Source organism: Drosophila guanche, unplaced genomic scaffold (genome assembly GCF_900245975.1).
Source record: "Drosophila guanche unplaced genomic scaffold, DGUA_6, whole genome shotgun sequence".
NCBI lineage: Eukaryota > Metazoa > Arthropoda > Insecta > Diptera > Drosophilidae > Drosophila > Drosophila guanche.
In genome coordinates, this window is record NW_022995750.1 from 4449541 (window position 1) to 4472189 (window position 22649).

Consider the following 22649-nt stretch of genomic DNA (forward strand, 5'->3'; position numbering starts at 1 on the left):
TGGTGGCTCAGGAGGATAGGTTCTAAGAACGACTGGAGCAACGACACTTTTGACAAGTCCCTCAGACCAGAACCACTTCCAATTAAGTTTGCCATCTTTTCTGGATCATCTTTTGTGTGTGCTAGCGGGTGCGCAAAAGTGTTTTGTTACATAAATGTGTTACAATTAATTTATTTGTAATACCGTACGATGCTGCCACTTGGTCATTCCCCCATCCAAAAGAAAGAGTATTCAAATTCATTAAACATAACCCTTAAATGTTGTATTTCTCTATAAATAAAGTGAAATTTTAAACCAGAGAAAACGTGTGAAAGAGATGCAACAAAATGCAGCGGCCTGTTAATAACTAATTGCATAATTAACCGCAAGCTAAACCACACCCACGAGTGCCGACAGCAACAGTAACTCGAACAATAGACATCAGTGGAAAGAAACAATGTTAATACAGTTGGTCAATCACTCGTAAAAATAGAATACTAGAAGCAATAAGAAATTGAGACCAGGTTGTTAGTCACAGATCACTGGGGGCAGTACGTGTACGAGTACGAGTACGAGTCCGAGTAGCATTCCACTTTTAATCAATACTTTGCTCATCAGTTGAGCGCTGCAGTGCGGTGCTGTGGTGTGGTTGAGACACATAAGCCATAAGACAAATATTGAATTACAAGTAAATATTATTTTTCCTACTTTTATTGTAGTTTTGCATTCAATGTTTGCTCGTGGCAGTCATGGTCCAATAATGTTGGCACTGAAGCAAGTTTTTCCGTGCCTTGCTTGCTTGTTTGTGGCTTTAATTTGAGTTTTGTCGTATTCAAATAATGATGATATTCAGTGACAAAAGAGACTTTATGTGAACTTTAATATTAATGTTCATGATTTCTTTCTTCTACTTTAAACCCGTTCTCACAATTTAGAGATATGTATTTTACTTTGTTAGACATTCCGTTCAGTTCTATCAATTTCTTACAGACTTTTTCTTCTCTTTGGTGCTTGAGATTGTGTAAAGATTTGTTTTGGTCTCGGTCCACAGAACGAAGTCGTTATTTTTTTTTTTGCAAACAGAGACTTTACTTATGGCACTCGGCCTGGTCCTACGCTGCATTCCCAACATAGAAACACACACACACACATGTAAAGGGAAAAAGTGTTGACTGTCATTATAGGGACTTCACCATACCCTCTATCAGACTCGACTTTAAATTGCAGCGACATCATTAAAGCCTCTCTTGGCATGAGAATGCAAAAGGTGGATATGGATATGGAACAGCGGTAGCGAGCGATGCCACTGTGTGAGTCACCACTCAAATTAAGTCGGCAAAGTGCACTGTCAAAGCGCGTTTCATATGCATAAGGGATTCCTGCTCCTCGTACCTTACATATATCTCCTCTTTGTGCCATAGTCTCTCTTTATCCCTTTCTCTGTGTGTGGTGGATGGCCCAGTTCGGGGCCTGGATGGGTTGACGTTACCCAGGCGACAAATCCAATTCAAAACATACCTCTCACGCTGACAGGGAAATCATAAAGCAAACCAAAACCAAAATTGCAAAATAACTGCGCTTTTCAAAAATCAAAAACAAAAACCTGCGATGGTACGCGCTTCTAGTGCTATCCTCAGCAGACCGAAGCACGAGTGCCCTGAGGGTGTGCAGGAGGTGTGCCCGAGGAGTTTAGTCAAAGGTTGCAATAGTGTCGGGCATAACAGACATCCACTAGAGATATGTCCTTATGGATGAAGCGAAAAAGGAAGAGGTTTCAAAACGATTTTTGTGTATAAAGATCCTTTAGGGTTGCCCAAGCGAAAGGATAGTCAGTAGTCTTTTGGGAAGTACTGCAAAAGAGCAAATTTCATATAAATAAATAAGCTTCTAACAAAATGGGACACTTTTCTGCAACGCCTTGAACCAAAAAGCGTTGAAATAAACCCATAGATAATTATATAAATATTTCATATCCCATCTGAAATCGCATTACCTGCTTGAGAGCCACAACAACGCGAATGCAACCCATTTATTTTCATTTTTGTTAGGTAAAGAAAGAAATTCTCATTTTCACCATACGCCAAAAATTGCAAATGGCGGCAGCATTGCGGATGCGTTTGTGTGTGTGTGGTTTTGTGGGTGAAGGTCCGTCGGTGGCTGTAATGCCACTGCACTATAAAATCCCCCACTGTTGCGGTTGATTGGCCAAATCACTTGCCTGCGATTTTTGCACTTTTTCATGCCACGATCTCCTGTTCCTCTGCCAACATGTTTGCACAAAAAATGTAGTGATTTTGATTGAACAAAATTCTATGGAACAGGGGCCTTGTATGTATGCCGCGTGACAAAATTTGCAAGCAATTTGTTGTCAAAGTTTGGGGCATAATTTAAATTAGTTTGGCCATGTAAAAAGTTAACCAAATGCAGCTCAATCTTTGAGCTACAGTGCATTTTTAATTAACTTTTCACGAGTATGAGACTCATTACCAGAACGGCAGGGACAGCAGGGACAGCAGGGACAGCAGGGACAGCAGCATACGCGTATTTTTTCTAGTGAATGGCGAACAAAGTGCGCAGGGAAAGAAAAGCCATTTTAGGCGTGGGAGTGACGCTCTTACAAAAGCTCTAGTGAAGGCTGACGCCTGACACACTGTAGAAGAGGGTGTCTGAAAGGCAGACAGCGAAGCGTGATGGCGAGCGTGGGACCTTTTGTTGGCCGTGGCATTTCAAGCGAATTCAAATTCGAGTCAGCAGCATCCCCATGTTGACACTGCCATCCTTATAGTCACAGTCATCAACATCATCATCATCATCATCATCATCAGAATCAGAAGTAGGGAAGGCAGTGGGAGGGTCATACCACGATGCATTCCATTGAGCTCAACTCTTCAGCTGTCGGCTATTGACAGGCCAAACAAAAACATATTTGAAAATATGGCTCTCTCTGTTCTCTGTGGGCGCATTTTCATTTCTGTGACTAATTAAGCAACTCTGTGAAAAGTTGCCCACTAATTCCCTGTGGAAAATATCACTAACAAAGTTATTAAAGGTCTCAAAAAAAGTCATTTAAGTGTTAAGTTTTAAAAACCGATATTATAAATGAAGTAAAACACATTTAATTCCCATATATGTTTTTTCGAAAGTGGCTTAGGTATGTGTTTTAAATTATTATCCTCCAGCTTTGCCAGAGTACAAGTACAGCCTCTGTTGTTTCAGATATAAATATTTGTACTTAAATCTTGCCTTAAAACATGTTCTTGTAAGTTGTTCTCATACATTTTCTTTACTTAACTGCAAGTGTAAATATTTGCTCCTACTTTCTTACGCTTTTGCTGTCAGGCCTTGGGCCAGTTTGTGAAGAGAAAAAGTCTTATATTTTACAGGCCGTATAAGCCCTTTTATTAAAGGCTTACTTAAGTTTAAGTGTAAGGCTGCTAGCCCTTCTGTAAATGTAATTTAATAAATGGTTTAAATTCTTGTTGCAGGCAATCCTTTAGCACTCAAAAGAAACAACAGCCGTGGGAGGGAAAACAACATCAATTCCAGAGAGAGTTGTTGTTGTGGTCAAGTGTGCCGCACAGCTTTAGAATGAAATGGAGATGCAAAGCGACTCTGGTCATGGACCAACGACACCATCAACAGCGGCAACCACAGGAGGAGCAGCATTCGCACCGAACACTTTCAATTGTCGCCTGGAAGAGGCGGCTTGGTCTGAGGTCTGGCAGCCGTTTATTAACTGCAAAGCGTATCATGCTACCAGCTATCCAGATATCCCACCCACCAACAGCAGTAGCAGCAGCGACGGCAGCAACATCCTCATCAACAGCATCAGCAACAGCAGCCATACATTCCAGTGCACCAAGCAGACATTCAATCGGGCCGAGCAGACAGCATTCTATAGATGCCAGGGCATGGGATGGGAGCCAGAGGCGGAGGCCTGCACGTCGAGGCTAAATGCACGACTGTTGCGAGTGGTCCACGAGGCGTATGAGCAATTTCGACTGGCAATCAACGAGGCCCTCAGTGATAATGCGAGTGATACAGTTAGTTATAGTTCGAACTGCAGCAGGAACAGTGAGGATGGGGATGGGGTTGGGCATGCGGATGAGCTCCTCTGTGAGGTGGGCCAGGAGCAGGACACATTTCAATGCCACATGCAGCAACGGGAGCGGGAGCGGGAGCGGGAGTGGATGGAAGAAGAACAGGGCTCAGGCGAAAGTCTATTGGATGCCTTCACCAGCGGTGACTTTCAAATTGAGCTGGGCAACAGACAGGTGGACGGTCTTTGGTCCTTTCTCAACCTAAGCGATGTAATGGGCCCTGCCAACGACACGTTCAGCCTCTTCAATGGCAGCAGCAGCACCAGCACCAGCCTGGATATGATTCTCTCCAACTACACCGCGCTGACCACAACCACAACAGCCAGCACCACTTCCACTGACATTGTAATCTCAAAGAGCTTTCTGGACTATAGTCCACACGGCTACGATTGGCTCTTCCTGTTTGTGGTATTCTTCATCTTTGCCGGGGGCCTGGGTAACATTCTGGTGTGCCTGGCCGTCGCATTGGATCGCAAGCTTCAGAATGTTACCAACTATTTTCTCTTCTCGCTGGCCATAGCCGATCTATTGGTCAGTCTCTTTGTGATGCCCATGGGAGCGATACCAGCGTTTTTGGGTGAGTATTCGGAACTTTCCGCTCTCCTGTTTGATTTCTCTTCCTTTCTCTTCTCGTATTCTTGTGTTTGCCTTTGCTAGCTCCCTCAAGTACTCAATCATCCCTTTTCTTCGAGTGTACTTCAGCAATCAAGTGGTAATGCAAGTCAGCGGCTAATGCATTTGCACATGAATTATTTCGACCCCCTTCACCCACTCAGAGCCATTGTCATGATATGTTAGCCTCGTTGGCTGTTTCCGCTTTGGCTCACTTACAGCAAAATGCAGCAGTGGCAAATGCCGAGAGCCCTGAACCTCTGGCAGAAGCAGCAAACTAGAATGACAAACGCGTGACTTTCCGTTGGATGATGTTTGAATTTTGAATTTATTTGTTTCCTTTTTCGCGGTTTTTTTTTATTCCCGAGCGGCAGCTGTAAAAACTTGAGTGAGAAAATACGAATTCATTTCCCCAAAGATCACTTCAGCAATTTAATATATTTTCCTACATGGCCAACCGATTTTAGTTTTTTTTCCGTTTAGCTTACAATGAAATCTCTTTTTTCTAATAAAGAGAAAAAACCTTGTCGGTTTATTGAAAATAGAGCAAAAAAATCCCTACTCATGGCCTGTTAAATATGTAAAATGTTCGGTAAACATATTCAAACTCAGAGTAATTTGCATATGACACTGATAAAACCTGAAAACAAAGTCCTTACCCACAGCAGCAGCCAACACAGGGAAGGGAACGAACCCAGCGTAGCATAAACAGATCAAACGTTTGCATAAATTAAACGTATGCCTGGTACATTCATCGCATAGATCCCCAACCAAAAACCAAAAACCAAACCCACAACCAGAACCAGAACGAGAACCAGAAGCACCATCAGAGCCAGAACCAGAACCAAACCCAGAACCCATCGCATGTAAATGGATTGAGTGCCAGTCCAAGCACATTAACAACATTAGGGGAAAATTCATTTTGCTCATAGAGCGCATTAGTTTAGTCACTGTGTGCTGACATTTTATTTATGTAAAGTCTACTTTTAGGTTCTGGCCATTATCCCGGGGGGAAGTTGTCAGGAGATATACGAGTACATATGAGCAGGCAGAAAAGAGAGACAGAGAGAGCGCTATTCCAAATATGCTTTAGTCCTGGTAGAAGAAGATGCACACTTCGAATGGGAAACATATTTAAATCATTACTTAAATTACAGAAGCAGTCGTCTCTAAATTGTTCAAATAATTCAATGTATTCGGCAAGTTATGATTCTATGACTTAAGGGGATTTTAAATGGGTTTATTCTTAGTCCTGTTACAGTTTATATTGAACAAAATGCAATCGAAATAAAAGCAACTAGCTTAAACATTTTCCTTCCATATAGCTTCTGGTCTTAATCTTTTGCTATTCATGTTTCTTAGTGTTGGTTTTTGGTTGCACTTTGGCCACGCCACATTTTATGGCAGCTTTTTTTGTATTTCGTCCTTTTATTGTGCCACTTTGCGTGGCTGAGGGCTGAGGAAAAAGATGCCATACTTTTGTGTGTTTGTGTTTTTTGGCGGGTATTTTTTCGTGTGCCTGGCTGCAAAGTAGACTACAACAATAAACTAAATGCAACTAAAAGCCTTAAGTGTGTTTTTAGCCTGGCCAAGAGCCTGGCCCAACAATTAAGCTGAAAATGGGGCCAGTCATCCAGTCATCCAGCTAGCATTCTTCTGTGTGGATTTTAGTTTGTATCAACATTGCTTATTGTTAAGCCGTAGTTGGCTTAGACCCCCATTCACCCCCACTGACAAGCAATTTGAACTTTTGTGGAAAACTCAGGCCAGACTTTCGGTCTGGCTTTCTGCACCGTCTGACTTTCCATTGCCACATTAACTTTTGTTTTTTTTGGGGAGTCCAAAGCCATTAAAAATTATTTTATAGATATTATATTTGAAAAGTGAGTGGCTTTTGGATAAAAATAAAACCAGAGGCAGGTTCCGTCGAGTCCGTAAAAAAAGGGCTGGTGGAATTATCAATTTCTAGGATATCATGGAGAAAAGGAAAAAAAAAGCGATACAGCCAAAACGAGTGATACATTGCCATTGGATGAACAATTATTATCTATGCTTATACGAGTAATTTCAATATTTTCCAAGCGGCTTAATCAACAACTGAGGCAGACCTTTTCCATCTGCAGTTTCCAGCTATTCTAACATTTATTTGAGGCACTTATGTCTGCCCTTCTACAACTTCAGGGGTTGAGCAAATGTACCACATGTCCTGTGCGTAATAAATACATTGACAAAGCCCTCACACTTCCTTACACACTTTTGTTTGTCTGTCTCTCTGTTCGTTCGACTGTTTGTGTCAGTGACAAGCATATAAAACTAAATACGACATGATGGTCTACCACTGCCCTTCTTCCTTCCTGCAGCTTCTATTCTACTTATATGCTTTTGTTGTGTGGCAAGGACCCTCATGTGTCTGTGTCTCTGGCCAAACAGCGTGTAAAAACCAGCCCAACGCCCAACGCATTTAAGCGCAATTTGTACTAATTAATACGGAATTTGCCATCGAGTGGAGAGAGAGAGGGAGAGCGAGCTATTCGTAAATAGATCCCCGACTGCGCTGCGGCAATCGAGTTTGCTCTGTGTTCTGTTATTCCCCCAAATGAGTGCTCGAGCTGCCCGGATTGTCGCCCAGCTCCATCGATGTCAAGGTGAATGAGTCAGTCGAGTGGTCTGTAACGGACTCTGAAATGAAATGAAATGGAAAAGAATCGCTGACATAAGAATGTTGTTTAATTAAGGTGGAAAGTGGTTAGACAGATAATATATCGGATATATTGGATATTTATAAAAACAAATTAAAGCTTTGCTTTAGGGTTAATCATCCGAACCTTAAATTAAAGAGACTTCACTCAAAAAGTTCGACTTAAAGTCAAAGAGAGACTTTATCTGGCTATCCATTCATGCAGTAAATCACTCAGTTTCACTTTGACTTTCATTTGCCAGCCTAGGCCCATCAAATTGTCATATCCAAGCGTAACAAACTTGCAACACCACCACTAGCAGTTGTCCTGACGACCACGATTGTGGGCTCTGGTCTTTGGATGCACATAAACCGCAATAAACAATTCCATTTTCAACATTTCACTTTGTCATTCATGGTTTCTCTAACCGGTTTTTCGGAGCTATGCCATTTCAATTAACTTTGATTTGTGCTGGCAGTTTGATGACGAAAGGTTTTCCACTGACTGCCATTGCCCTTTGCATTTTGATCCTTAATTGAACTCTGTTTTTCCGTCTGTTTTTCCCTATGTTGTGTAGGCTATTGGCCACTTGGTTTTACCTGGTGCAACATTTATGTGACCTGCGATGTGCTGGCCTGTTCATCGAGCATCCTGCACATGTGCTTCATCAGCCTGGGGCGATATCTGGGCATACGTAATCCGCTTGGGTCCCGGCATAGATCTACAAAACGTTTGGCTGGCATTAAGATAGCCATTGTCTGGCTGATGGCCATGATGGTCTCCAGTTCGATAACAGTTTTGGGTAAGTATTCGGCACATTCCCCTTGCTACTCCTAAGTAGTTAATAACAACCGTCATTTTTGTGTGCATTGTACAGGTTTGGTCAATGAGAAGAACATTATGCCGGAGCCGAATATCTGTGTCATCAACAATCGGGCGTTCTTTGTGTTTGGCTCGCTGGTTGCCTTCTACATACCTATGCTGATGATGGTCACCACCTATGCCCTGACCATACCACTGCTCCGCAAGAAGGCTCGATTTGCAGCCGAACATCCAGAGAGTGAATTGTTTCGAAGGTGAGTAGGAAGGAGTGCTCCAAATTCCAATGTCATGTCCACGTGGACATTGCAACACAATCGGAACCCAATGCAGACGTAAAGAGGAAATAAAAACCAATTCATTTTAATTATCAAACTCCCGTTTGGTGTCCAGCCAATCGATATCCATCAATTATTCTACATGAAGATGGGAGATGGGAATCTGTCTCTAGCAGAACTTTTCCTTGTGCGGAACCAAATTTCCGTCAACGTTTTTTTTCGTCCTTCCCTTAAACGTTGCAATTTTTATTCACTGATTGACTGACAGAGGGGCAATCAAAGCCGGGCCAAGCGCTGCAAATTAGCCTTAACTCAATCAGGTTTCATCGATTCACCTCTCTTTCGTGTCTCGTATCTCTCCTTTATAGGCTGGGCGGACGCTTCACCATAAGGCCGCAGCATAGTCAGCAACAGTTGCAGATGCACAGCAGCTTCAGCAGCAGCAATAACAAATTCCTGCCCATGAGTGACAGCAATCGAAATTTTAACAATGCTGGAGGTGCCGGTGCCGGCTCAGATCCTGTAGGTGGACCAAGAGGCAACAACAGCATGGATGCCACCGAACGTCCATTGATGCAGCAAAGAACGACAAGCAGCCGCAGCATCGGGACTGTCAGCTTTCGCAATGTCGCCAATGGTGGAGGTGGCAGTAGCAGCGGAACTGGTGGAGGAGTCGCCACCAGAGGTGGACTAAGTGGTCGCAACAGTTTCCGTTTTTCTGGAGGTGGCATCTTGCGTCATTCGTCAACACCCGTCTCGGGCAGTACCTCCGCCGGCTCCTCAATACGTGCCACCAGACCCCACTCGAATAGCTTCTGGCGCAAACACGGAGGCAATCCCAATCTAATGGACAGGTATGTTCTTACCACAACATAGCATTAATTAGAGCGAGAACTCCCAACCATCCCGCTTAGAACTAGAAGAGCCACACAGCATTGATTTGCGGTGACGCCTTAGGAAAATGGCCTTTTACCATTTAATTGGATTTGCTGTTGGCCTACAGTTATGGCGAAGCACTGTCCGATGCTGACTCGACCACAAATCGAAATCATCCATGAAATTAAAAGTCATTGCGGTCTAACCGGACAAAACCCATCGGCAATGACAAATCTCAGCCACAAAAATCCGAAACTCCCCAATCAATGCCCAGAGCTTCCTCCCGACAGAACGAAAAGGGAACCAGAAAAAACATGATTATTATCTCCCGAGCATACAAAAGCTTTTATATTTATTACATTTGTTTTACAACACTTCTCCTTCCGGATAAATGGTTTAGGGCGCCATTCGGACCAAGTTTTTCCGACTACTTTCCTTAAGGAAATTTACATAATTTACAATACATTGTAAGTGCCAAGCGGTTTTCGCTCCTTGTTGTTTGACTTTGCTTGTGGCCTGAAGCGATATTATGTTTATTCCCTCTGTAGCTTTTCTTTGTGGCCATTAGTTTTGGGCTTAAAGAGGAGGAACCCGCGGCCGCTTCCTGCCCTAAGTAGCCATCCCTTCCGAACAATCAATTACAATCATCTTCTTGTAATTAAATGCACATTCAAAAGCTGTCGCACAACATGGCGTATACATAATGTGCACCAGCCTTGCCCTGAACATAAATCACTCACACGTCATGCGGTGCAGCGAGGCAAACAGCAACAAAAAAAACACACACAAAAAGGAAAACATGCAAACACGAAACGGTTTGTCGCCCTCGCACTTCAGCATGGTCTCCGGGCTACTCCGTGCTTGTTGCTGCTACAATAAATAGCACATAAAATGCAAAAAGGGAAGCCACAAGAAGCGCCAGAAACGAATGTCACATCCGACAATGTAGCCCAGAACTCCACTCCACAAAAAGAAATAACCGAGAGATGGAAGTAAAGTGCAACCGAAAATGCCAGAAAAATTTGCAAATGACATTTGCTTGCCGGTTGTCAGCAGAATTTTATCATAACCAGAGGGATCCCAAAACACGAAGAGTGGGATGAAGAGGAGCATGGGAATTATGTAGAGCCAAAGTCAAGACCCAAGTAAGTCCTCGACTTAAGCACGCCCCGTGGCTGTGAATGGGGCTTCAGTCAGCCCGCCGCCACTGACGAATGTCACGTTTATGCGCCTCGCTTTTTTCTGGCATTATGTGATGAACAAGTTGGCGCATAAATATATGAATTCCTAATGAGCCCAGTGTCCCCGTGAGCCCGCAGGTAGAGCCCTGAGTACCTGGGACACTGGACAACTTTTCGTTTGAGTAAAAAGTTTTTGCTTTCGCTTGCAAATTATTAGTTGGACATTTGACGCCACTTGGGCGCTGCCTATTTAAATGCTTCTGCTGTTTCTGCTGGCAGAAATTGAAAAACTTTACATTTTATTCGCTGAGGCAGCAACAGTTACAAGGCAGGCGCCGGCTGTCACATTATAGTTGGCCTCCAAAAAAGTTGCACTTGCTTTTGTTGGTCCCCTTACCGAGAGTTGAGATCACTTATTCCGATGTCCTGACTTCTGTCATCCAAATGAGACAAAGTTGCCCCATGAAAGTAAAAATTACAAATTCATCATTGGGGATGTTCGAAGGAATGGGCTGAGAGCTGAGGGCTAAGTTTTCTGGCAAACGTTTTTAGATGCATTCTGCGCTGTCTCTTGCAGTAAGTTTAGTTGTAAAGAGGAACACGAAGAACAAAGAAAGTTTTACATTTCATTAAGTTATGTTGTTCATTCTCGGTTGCATAAATATTTATAGTTTCCAGTTTCGTTCTACCACTCTTTGGAGAAGGGAATGCTCGTTAGTTGGTCTATCAATAGCATTTCCATTACAATTTCTGTTGTATTTGGATTTTCTTTTCATTCACTTAAATCCTCTTTTAAAACTCTCTATTCCTCTCATTCGTTTAATTTTCTGTTTGTGCCACAAACATAAATTCACTTCAACACATCACTCCGCTGTGCAGTTTTCCGAAAACCCATTTCTATTCGCCCATCTGCTGAAAAACGAAGCATTAAGCTAAAGTGCCAGATCCTAAGCTCCGGCAGAGGATATACATGGAGAGGAGATCCATGCTGGCGGTTCGGGGTCGGTTCAGGTGCTTCTACAACAGCCCGAGAGTAAAGTGAAAGTCATTACATTTGGCTCCTAAGGCTACGAACTCCTGTGCTCTGCTCCTGCTGCTTCATTACATTAAAAGTCAATTTTATCAACTGTTGAGCTCGGTGTCGGAACGGGTGGCTCCCCAGCAATCAAAAGACTCAAATCTAATATCAAACACTCGCTAAAAGAAACAAAAAATACAATCTAAATATGCGACTTTGCCTGCCCCCAAATGTTATGCTCCGAAAACCTTCTCATCTCTCACTTCTCCTCTTTCTCGTAGCCATCCGAATCGTCGAGCCTCTGTGCGAGTGAGCATCTCCCAGCCACAATTGGGTTACCCAACAAATGGCAATGGAGCTGGAGGCGGAGGCGGAGGTAATGGCACAGCAGCTGCGACAACGAGCTGCACAACTCCAGGAGGAGGTGGAAATGGCTCCAGCATAGTGAGCATATCCACCATACAGGGACATGGACAGGACCACAACCAGAGCGGTGGCGGAGGCGGATGCGGAGAAAGCAATCACCAGCTGGAGCAGGTGAGGGGCATGCCCACAGCAATGCCTGCTGACGAACGACAGCAGCGACACAAATTGCGTCCCTTTAAGTTTGCTTTAAATCGTGTCGCCACGCCCACACTCAATTTGCGGTGAGTGAATCAATAATTACATTCTCCGGAAACAAAGAAAATCCCGACGACAATGACGGTATCTGTCTCTCCATCTCTTAGATTCCTCAACAATCGCAGCAAACGAAACAGTTTGTCTGCCAACGCAGTGGCCACCGAACAGAAGGCCACCAAGGTCCTGGGCCTGGTGTTCTTTACCTTTGTGCTGTGCTGGTCCCCGTTCTTCATATTGAACATAATCTTTGCCGCCTGCCCGGAGTGCCAGGTGCCCGAGCATGTGGTCAACACCTGCCTCTGGCTGGGCTATGTCTCCTCCACGATCAACCCCATCATCTATACCATCTTCAATAGGACCTTTCGGGCTGCCTTCATACGTCTGCTCAAATGCAATTGCGAGCGGTAAGTTTGATTTTGGCATTGTGGCATAATTTATTGCTGTGCAGAGTGCATTGTGCTGGGAATTGATGTGCAACGTGACGTATGATTGATTTTCGGGTATTTGTATTCTCTTGATTGGATGCAAGATGAATGAACAGCCATTAGGAAGAAGGATTATTGAGCATATTGCAGCAGGATTGCGGGGTGCACATGCCTTGAAAATAAAGGAGAGCGAACAGGAGTGATTTAATATGGAATATTTTTATTCAAATATTTGAGAATGGATACCCTTTCAGAGGTTAAGAATAATGGGAGTTTGCACAACTTTAATACACTCTAAGGGTCGATAGAATGCTTCTAATATATGTCTTCATATCCACAAATACCCTGTATAACAAAAAACTTTTTAAAACCGAAAAAAAACTCATCCTATTTTTATTGCAATCCCTTACAGTTCCGGTCGACCGTTGCGCTATCGCTCAGTGACCGAAGGACGCGGCGCCCTAAGCCTGTGCGCCCCATCCGCTCTGCCGCTGGCCATCTCCTTTCAGGGTGGACCACTCATGACGCCATCCACCGCGAATGCGACGCCGCTGAGTGACTTTCAGGGCGGCTATACAATCGACGATGACGAATGCTAAGGAGGACGAGGACCCCACCAGCATTCTCTCACCATAAAAAATATTACGAATTTATAATGATGCAAAGAAGCTGCAACACAAAATCTTAGCTCGTACTTGAGGCAACTGTACTTACTAGCTGCTAATTAAACAAAGAACTACAGGGTGATGCATGCAAAACTAAACAAAACTCCAAACACAATCAATGCGACAACAATTGATGGCTTTTGTACCTACAGCATGAGCAAACCAAAACTTAAACTTAAACGTAAACTCATCATATCATTGTATGACAGAGGGAAACATATATATAGATAGAGGAAAGACCAACAGGAATAGAGAGTGAGAGAGCGTGAGAGAAAGATAGTGTGATGATGTGTGTGTAATGATCAAGTGACTGTACCTGTGTTTTCATTTCCATGCCAAACATTTTCTAGCTTTAAACAACAACAACACACTGTATTTGTAAAGTTAAGCCTAAGCTAAACTACATTTAAATATAAATCATTAAAGGAAAAGAATACTAAAATTAATGTATACCTTAAGTGAGTTGAAAAAGCATTGAGAAACCTATTGAAATTACCTGTGTAGCAGCTGTGTTTATTAGTCATTAGCATGCTAAGCCTCTAAATAGTTGAATTAGTTGATAGTTCGATTAGTACGGAATTTAATTTCATGACCCCACCCCACCCACTCAATCGATGCCTATTCCAATGTCCAGACAGCCTTGCTGTTCTCCCCTTAGTTCCCTCTTCCTGTGTACGAGTATGTCTCTGTATGTCTATTTAGTGCATAAGTTTAATGTTAAATGCAATACTTGATATACATTATATACTAAATGGAAATATACTATTTCTCTGTAAGCTGTGCCTCTCTTTTTCTCTCATATAACTCAAATTGTTGCCAGTGCTGAAATGGTAATGATGTTGTGGAGTGGAAATACTTGTTCCATGACGCATTTTTGGGGTGTTAAATAAGAAGCTTATTTTGGTAGTGTTTGATGTAGAGCTTCTTGGAAAGCATGTCCTGAAATTATAAGTTTTCTTTTGTGTTTCCTCAAAATATTATTCTAATGGGTTTGTTTTCTAGGGTGAGCAGCTTAAGATGGAGCAAGCTTAATCTATAAATTGTTCCTCCCAGATGAATTCCTGCACATTTCATAGTCAAAAGTTTAGCCCGATCATCCGATAAACTTGCTGCAGGATATCGAAACAAAGGCTTTGGCCTTTTCGAAGTTTCGCACCAGCAAAACATCACACGAAATGACAAACAAATATGCACTTAATATTTTACTACAGGATGCGTTTACTTTCAGCAACAATTCCGGCATACAATTCCCTTGGCTCCGTTGACAGAGGGCAGAGCTTAGAGTTCCGGAATGACAATGCCGTCGGTTGCATTTGCAGAGCCGCAAACCAAGAGACAGAGCCAAAACATACATAGAGAGAGAGAGTGAGCGAACGACAATGTGGCACAGCAGCAGCACAGGCCTGCCTGGGGCGTATCTAATCAAGATATGTGAGTGTTATGCGGACTTAAGTGCTTTGCGTCACAAGAGTACTAACTCCCACCATCTTCTGTCACTCTCTCTCTCTATCCATCTCTCTTCCGCCTTTGCTCTTTACACCCACACGCTCTTGTACAGCAGCTCGAGATAAAACCCATACATGGAACATCGGTAAGCTTGACAGCTCTGCCAAAACTTTGGATATAACTGCAATAATCGCATGCGGGGTACATGGGAGATGGGGTTGGGTGCTCTGTCTTCTGTCATAAATGCCATACAAATTGCATTATTGCCATGAATTTAATACAATTCCAATGCTTTCCGAGGGTGAAAGTTTGGCACACCCCAAAAATAATTTTCTTTTGATTTTCCTTACCCCATTTTATGGTGTCTTTTTTTTTCGTTGCTGCTGCTGCTGTTGGTTTTTCAAGTGAACTGAAGCGGAAATCGGAGATGGAGAAAACACTGGAACTGAAACTGAGTGCCAAAGACTGCTTTAAGTTGCAGTTGCCAGTGCCCTGACAAATTCCCTCTGTTGCATATCTCGTACTGGAAACCAGCACGAGCAGACGGCAGCTAAGACCGCTAAGGCGATACGCTAAAGCCAGTCGCCAAGGCCAGCAGCGAGTGGCAGAGCAGAGCAGAGCATGACAACAACAAAGTTGTGTTTTTACAATTAAGTTGCCACTGACTGACGGTTGTTTATGGCTTAGAGCAGATATAGCCACAAGAGTTGAGAGTTAAAAGATAGAGGCAGAGGTCTGTGGTTCACCGTGAAATTGATTGCACCGCCGGCATTTTACCTCCTTAGAGAAAAGAGAGCTCCTGACTCGTGGCTCCTGGCTCGTGGCCGCATGCACTTGGCTTTCCTTTTCTTCGCTTTAAGTGCGTTGATTAACATCTTAAGGCTGGCAATTCGTTGCTGCTCGGTTTACACACAATTTATTTACATTTCTGCCTGTTTTATTGTCTGCTTTTCAACACAAATCACACGCAAAAAATGCTGAAATCGCTCAATTGTTCGCCCATATGAGCACATTTTCATAAGAAAGACATTCTGCTTATTTATTATGCCACACAACACACACACTCAGTCAGGCATACTCGTAATATGGTGTGTGCCACAGACAGACTGCCGTTCAACACTTTGCCGCTTCATTAGCCGTAACCAAGCGTGGCAGAGGCTGAGTGAAGGCTGATTACAATACAAATGTCATTTGGGGTAAATGTTGTTTTGTGTTCCAGGCAGAAACTCCAGCTTGAAAAAGCACAAATTGCAGCAGAGCTATTTGGTTTATTTTCTCGGGGAAAAGCAAAGAAATATTAAAGTACTTATACTTGGAATCCCTGACTAATGCTTTACTTCCATGGCTTTCAAAATCTTTGTGTTTATACAAACCATTAAAAACGTATACCCATCTATCCATACAGTTACCCTATGTTCAAACATAAACTTCAAAGGGAAGGCTGATTTTGGGCGTGTGTGCCTCTAAGTAGTACAAACAAAAGTGGCAGAAGGAAACAGCCAAACATCAACACAACATCGGCAACAGGGCGTATGCGTGATGGACAGCGGGTTGACTTGGCTTCTTTTTTGTTTGTTTTGTTTATTTTGGCACGATTCTTGTGTTTTTCTTGCACTCATTGCTTGTTGTTTGCTGCCAGTGCTGCACGTGTGGCCCAAACCCATGACTCTTACCCATGGTACTCCCAGTCATGTATATAATTGTAAGCCCCCGTTCGAGGAGCTGTACGTACACCTTCTCTTCTCGCAATCATTAGTAAGGCAAATGCAAATATATATCAAATCTGTTTGGAATTTATGTATAAATCGGTAGAGCAAAGGTTATGGGACTACTCAACTGTGTAGTTTTAACTCGGGCATTCAGTAAACGAATTAACTACCGCAAAATGGGTTTCTGCGCTCCCCCGGCCGTCCCATCTTGTAATCCGAAAAAGGACAAGGATGGAAGGACTCGAAGACCTTCCATGGCTTTGCCACCTTTTTCGTGTGCTCTGCGCGGATTAGTCAAATTGGTTTTTGCCTGGGGAGACGTTGCTAAGAAGAGCCCCGGCACCACCCACAAGTTCAAGTCCGCGACAGCCTCAACTTGGGGCCCCCGCTGATGGCCAGGTTATTTACTTACTTAGCCAGCCAGGAGCGCCCGAGAGCCATTCACAGCTGCCAACGCTGACAAATTGAGGGCTTCACTTTGATGGCAACAAAGGTGACCAGGATTGCATGGTATGGGGGGATTGGAGTATCCTGGGGAGTCGAAGCTGGCAACATGAGGCACTGAAAAAGAATACAATACCTTTTTGCAACATGTTGCCGAAGGGAAGTGGGTGGGGTGGGACGTTGAACCCTGATTAACCCTAAGGGAAGAACAAAAAGAAGATTCCTAAAATAAATAAAATAGGAGAAAAACTGTTGGTGGGTGGCATGCTCCCTCATAAATTCTACGAAAGTGGAAATTGAATTGTCTAATTAGGCGCTGCTAAAGCAACATTTGCTAATTGCTTATAAATTGTTAAATGCTGGCCAAAACAGCTGACAGGCGACAAAGGGTTAATGACGGAGAGGCTACCAGCATCCAGAATCCCGGGAGGTGTAATATGCCCATCCTGGACAGAGCAGAGCAGGGCAGGGCAATTAGCAGGCGAAACAAATGAACATTTTGTGTTAATTAGCGGATTGCCTTCCATTTTCGGATGGTTGGGTTCCATTTTGGGTATGGTTCGGGTTAGGGTTTGGGCTTAATTTTGGATGGACGTGTGGAGTAATGGCCATTTTTGGAGGGTGTTGCGGTTGATTAGCATTGACAACTAATCGGATTGTCAACTTGTTGAAGCATGTTTCGCCACTTAATCGCTTGCTTAATCGCTTGCTCTGCCTACGATTTAGTTAGTGGTTTGCAAAAGGGAATGCTTAAGATTTTCTTCGTGTCTGATTAAGATTGAGTTTGTGGCTTGAGACTCTGATTAAGATTGAGCAGGGTGGCTTGGAAAGCTGATTGAGATTCAATTAATGGCTTGAGCAAACCAACTAAATGCATTTTCACCAACAAAGTTGTGCACTTCTGCACCCAACGAAAAGATCTGCAGACAGAGACACCGAGTGAGAGACTGCCACTGGGGAAAGCTGGGAAAATTTAATTAAAATGCCAAATCCAATCCACTGATACCTCCGACTACCTGCAAACCCACCCGGCCACAAACAGCAATCAATCACAGAAATTAAAAATATTCACTCAAGTTCTAGGAAAATCGAGAAGGGACGTGTGAGACGCTTCTTACGCGTCGCAACTTTTATACCCGGCATTCAGTACTACATCTGTACTCAATCGGTTATTTGTCAAATTTTAAATTTTTTCTTCATCTGTCATCTACATCTACAACACTTCTCACGCCAACACGCTCCTTTAGCTCGCCCCCTTCCCTAGAGCCAAACACTGCAGAGTCATGGCAGAGGCAGAGACGAGGCAGAGGCAGAGGCAGCTGCCGCACACTGCAGGAAGCAGAGTGTAAATGAAAGAATGTGAAAAAATAACAACAAAAGCTGCGGGACAGGGTGTGTTTAGCCACTGAAAATTTATTTCTTTATTGTGGCTATACTAATGGTCCAATCAGATCCCAATTTGGTGATCTGATAGATATGGTCATTCCCTACGGAATTTTTAGTTTTCTTTTATCTTCAAAATTGTAGGTTTGGGAGGTTTTCGCTCTTTTGCGGGGGCGAAAGGGGGCGTGCTCATTTTTTAAATACACTTGTAACAGTGTGAGCATACAGAAGTCTGGATGCAAAATTTGGTGGCTCTAGCTTTTATAGACTCTAAAATCCAGGCGCTCATAAGGACGGACGGACGGACAGAGAGACATGGCTCAATCGACTCGGTTATTGATGCTGATCAAGAATATATATACCTTATGGGTTCGGAAACGTTTCCTTCTGTACGTACAACCGTTATTCCCCACAAATACAATATACCCTATTTACTCTTCGAGTACCGGGTATAAAAACGAGGGGGCTAAGAGAAGACAAAAGAAAAATCCCTGAGTTAAGAAGAAGGACAAAAAAGTGACTTTAAAATAAATAGATTTATCTTCGAGTTGCACAAGAAGGGAATTGATTGGAATGTGTTAAGTGGTTGGGGTCGTCGATGGGGGCGTGCACACATGCGATTCTTTTTTCCAGGAACCATAAAAAAAGGAAAACCCTAAAAATCTTCGTTGTTTCTAGTTGAGCAATGAATTAGTTTGTATTTCGGGAAAATGCGTTTAACATTAACATCGAACAAGCTTTGAATAGTTCAATAGTTTGATTAACTTACAGTGTTATGTCATAGTATATTTACACGAAAAACTTACAAACTTAGCTTTCCTTTAGAGAACATAAATGTCTGCGTGCATCTGGCAGCGCTTCTTTTTTAGTATATCCGATTAGAGATAATTATAAACTAGTTGGTAACTTATTAAACTAAGAGAAACAAACTATTTAAGCCGGTGGTTGCTGCTTTCATTCTGTCATTGAATCCTTTGATCCTGCCTCCCTACTTCTTTGGTAGAACGACGAGTCGAGTTTACTTTAGCAAATAATCCATTTCGGATTTGGTGGTTGACATGTACTGATCCAGCTCTTTGTCCAGATCCTCGCGTTTAACCTCTTCACGTGGGACTCCCTTGCCTTTACCTAGGGGTACAAGAAAATACATGAGATTAGAATGGGATTCAAGAGGATTGGGAATAAAAAGTGTAGAGAGAAATTCCAAGTTCAGCTGCAGCAGAGCCTCCGGTTCCAGTTCGGTGTCCATTTAGCTGTGCGCCTCATGACTTGTAACGCTTTTACCTGGAGCCTGACGACCAGCACGAGTACGACTGCGTCCCCGACGAGCCTGTTGCTGCTGTGGCCCTGGCTTTCCACCACCTCCTGGGCGGCCCTTGTTGGTCTTGCCCTTGCTGGCATTGCTTTTGTTACCATTTTTGTTGGCGGCGGCCCCCTTGGCACCCGAACCCTTGACAGCGCCAGCGCTGCGGCCTCGTCGGTTGCGTGTGTTATTGGCCCTTCCCGGGGTAGCGGCGGCGGCAGCGACAGCAGCGGCAGCAGGGCGATTGCGTGAGCGCGAGCGACGTGTGGAGGCTCCATTGGAGCCCGAAGCAGCACCTCCCCCAGCAGCAGCAGCGGCCCTAGCAACAGATCTATAAAGGTAAGGATTGCATTGTATCGGTTTGATTTCTCATGATTTTGCTGCAAGTTAACTTACCTTCCACGTGGACGTCCTCGTCGTCCGGCGAGGGAAGCTGAAACTCCCTTCTGCGTTGGATTGGCATTGCGACGCTTCTCCACCCGCCCGCCGGCTACGCCACGAAGTTTGCTCGGTGCACGGCGTTGATTCTTGGCCTGGTTAGCTCCCGCTCTGGTTCTAGCTCCAGCACCGCCCCTGCCCTGGCCTGGGCGCACGCCCAGACGCTGCTTGACCGAGACGCGGGGTGTTTGTTGTCCAGCCCTAGTACCCGACTGCGGGCGACGATCGCGTCCTCCACGAGTACGACTCTGCGAGCGTGTGCGATTAAACTGAGGGGCGGCGCTGCGTCCGCGACTCTGCGACCGAGAGCGGTCAATGCGAGCGTTCACTTGGGGAAGGCGAGAACGGGAACGGCTGCGTGAGCGTCCACGGGTCTGCTGAAGATGATACTGCTGCTGCTGTTGTTTAATCAGCTGTCGCTGATGTCGCTCCACACGCTCGGAGGCGCCACCCACAGAGGGCCGACGGTTGCCCAGTCGCTGGCGAAGGCCGCCCACTGCCGAGGAGGAGCGACGGGTGCTGCTGCCGCTGCGACGACGTGTCAGATTGCTGTTGGCTATGAGATCGGCACGCATCCTGCACAGTTAGCGGATATGTAGAAGCAGAAGATGTACAGAGATGTTTCATTGCAGTGGGAGTCTGCCCATTGGTTAGAGTCGAGGATTCTTACGTTGCAACCCGGGTCACATTGTTCGACCGCATGGGCTTTCCATTGGGGGCCAGGCGCACCGATTTGATGCCGCCCACGCGTGATCCGCGTACGCCGCCGCCAGTGTTCCGTAAGCTTCTCTGTAAGGATGCATAAGGTTTGTGGATGGATTTTTTGTTTGATTACAATCGGAGTTGAGGAGCGCGCAGCATCTGTGTTTTTTTTTTGGGAGTTCTACAGCGAGCGTGTTCGAGTTCAAGTTTGAGTTTGAAAGTCTCTCTAGAGAGTCTAGTTTTGGGAGTTTGCGTTGGTGTTGGCTGGACCACAGGAGGGACTAACCGACAGAGACACATCGCACACACACACAGGACACTCAAAACCCGTGTCGACTGTGTGGCCTGGAACAACGCAGAAGGCGTTCCGCTCCTATTTGTCTATGATTGCCGTCCATTGTCCGACTCTCCTTCTGCTGGCCAAGTCAGTTATTTATCAAGCTGATGCTGCTGCTGCTGCTCCTACTGCGAATGCTGCCTCATGGAGTACAGTCCCAGAGTTATATGATATCTTGTGGATCTGATCTGTCATGGCTTGTCTGTTTGTATTTTGATTTTGGGGAAACGTACGCGCTTCAGTTTGAGGGCCGTCTGCACGGTGTGCTTCCGCTTGAACTCCTGCAGCAGACGGGAATTGGCCGCCGATACGACTGGAATGGCCGCATTGCTGTCAACAATCCTGCGGCTGCGGCTCTGAGAGCGACTCCGACGTCCACGTGCATTAACTGCCTGCTGCTCCAGCTTCTGTCTGGATTGCATCTGGGTGAAGCGTTCGTTTAACGATATTCCGGTCTGAACCATTTTCAGTTTGTTCTTTGTAGTATTTTGTGTTTATTTAATATATCTGCAACTTTGTTGGTTTGGTTTGATGATTTTTTTTTATTTATCGATCACTTATTTCCGTTTACAGTTAGACTGTGTGCGTTGAGGTTGAAACTTGGTTTGCAACTGAAATTAAATAACGAATACAAATCTATTTTATACTATGACAGGTAGAAAACTATGTAAAAGGCAAAGGATACGATTACAGGTAGACAAATTGCAAAAGGCAGCTGACGGCCATAAGCACTAAGCTACGCGAGCGAGCAGTCTCTCAATCCGCCAATAAATCTGCAGCTGGTCACGAATTTTCAAATTGCAGCCGTGCATTGGGTTATTTAGACAGGACAGTGTGCACTCGATTTTTTAGGGTGCGCAATCGAAATTGTATTATCAGGCTTTAGAGGTTTGCGTTTTATGAGACTCCACTGTATTCTATTTATAGTTTCCACAACTACACAAACACACATTCGTGGGAGGCTGATTCATTCCATTAAATGGGGTCACGCCTTTTCTTATGCACATATACATTCAGACTAGTTCAATTCCATTTTTACTTACATTTGCGACTCCGTTTAGCGTTTTCAGATCCGTGCTGAAGCGTTAAATGGCAATGTCCCACGCTGATGCGTGAATATTACCAACACAGGCGCAAATAATCCACGATAGTCTCAATTTACACGCACTTTTTCCAGACAGAAATGTAGTCGGTTTCGGTTTGATTACTTTTCCAAGTAACTATTTGTTTGTAGAATGTTGCTCGTACAGTTGTATGAATGCGATAAGATATGTTTATTCTGTTGAAATCTGAGTTTTCTTGACGCTTTGTTTGAAAATTTTAACAAAATCAACGCTAGTGTACAGACAACCAGTGTGACCAGTCTGACCCTCAGAAATATATCGACGTATACCAAAAACACCGAATATGTGCCCACCTTGGGTAAACCGCGGAAATGTATCTTGTATATCTTATCCTTGTTATTTTATTATGTTTATTTATGTTTATTATAAGTAAACATCACTAAAATTATGAACATTTCCTTCCCTGCTTATACTAAATAGTAAGGAGCAAACTAAATTTGAATACATCTTATCGCTTAATTAATGCACGCATAATAATATGCATAATAATATAATGGATTATATATATACT

At 44.0% G+C, this 22649-nt stretch overlaps 2 protein-coding genes across 3 annotated transcripts in view; one reads left to right on the top strand and one right to left on the bottom strand.

The window, feature by feature from the left end:
* LOC117585890 (5-hydroxytryptamine receptor 2B) overlaps nucleotides 1-14028 on the top strand; it is a 30084-nt gene extending 16056 nt beyond the window's left edge. The window contains exons 2-8 of one of the 2 annotated variants that reach the window (XM_034275645.1): nucleotides 3505-4656; nucleotides 7947-8171; nucleotides 8247-8445; nucleotides 8835-9320; nucleotides 11823-12188; nucleotides 12270-12566; nucleotides 13000-13186. In XM_034275645.1, coding sequence (XP_034131536.1) covers nucleotides 3573-4656; nucleotides 7947-8171; nucleotides 8247-8445; nucleotides 8835-9320; nucleotides 11823-12188; nucleotides 12270-12566; nucleotides 13000-13186 — 2844 coding nt within the window. In that variant the 5' untranslated portion in view covers nucleotides 3505-3572. Of the gene's footprint in view, nucleotides 1-3464; nucleotides 4657-7946; nucleotides 8172-8246; nucleotides 8446-8834; nucleotides 9321-11822; nucleotides 12189-12269; nucleotides 12567-12999 lie in introns of both variants that reach the window. The other variant, XM_034275646.1, reaches the window with a different exon arrangement.
* A 4966-nt stretch (nucleotides 14029-18994) lies between these two features.
* Nucleotides 18995-22384, bottom strand: LOC117585894 (serine/arginine repetitive matrix protein 2). The gene is made up of 6 exons (XM_034275649.1): nucleotides 22058-22384; nucleotides 21248-21625; nucleotides 20646-20764; nucleotides 19934-20551; nucleotides 19519-19868; nucleotides 18995-19362 (listed from the first exon to the last, which is right to left on the bottom strand). The coding sequence occupies exons 2-6, from the start codon at nucleotides 21476-21478 to the stop codon at nucleotides 19253-19255; spliced, it is 1428 nt and encodes a 475-aa protein (XP_034131540.1). The 5' UTR covers nucleotides 21479-21625; nucleotides 22058-22384; the 3' UTR covers nucleotides 18995-19252.
* Between the last annotated feature and the right edge of the window lie 265 nt (nucleotides 22385-22649).

Excerpts from the sequence above, each read along its gene's own strand:
- LOC117585894 (XM_034275649.1), bottom strand. The coding sequence starts at position 21,478 with ATGGTTCAGACCGGAATATCGTTAAACGAACGCTTCACCCAGATGCAA. Across the intron at positions 20,552-20,645 it reads AATGTGACCCGGGTTGCAAC|GATGCGTGCCGATCTCATAG; the intron begins GTAAGAATCCTC and ends CTAACTGTGCAG. Across the intron at positions 19,363-19,518 it reads TGCTGGTCGTCAGGCTCCAG|GTAAAGGCAAGGGAGTCCCA; the intron begins GTAAAAGCGTTA and ends TTGTACCCCTAG.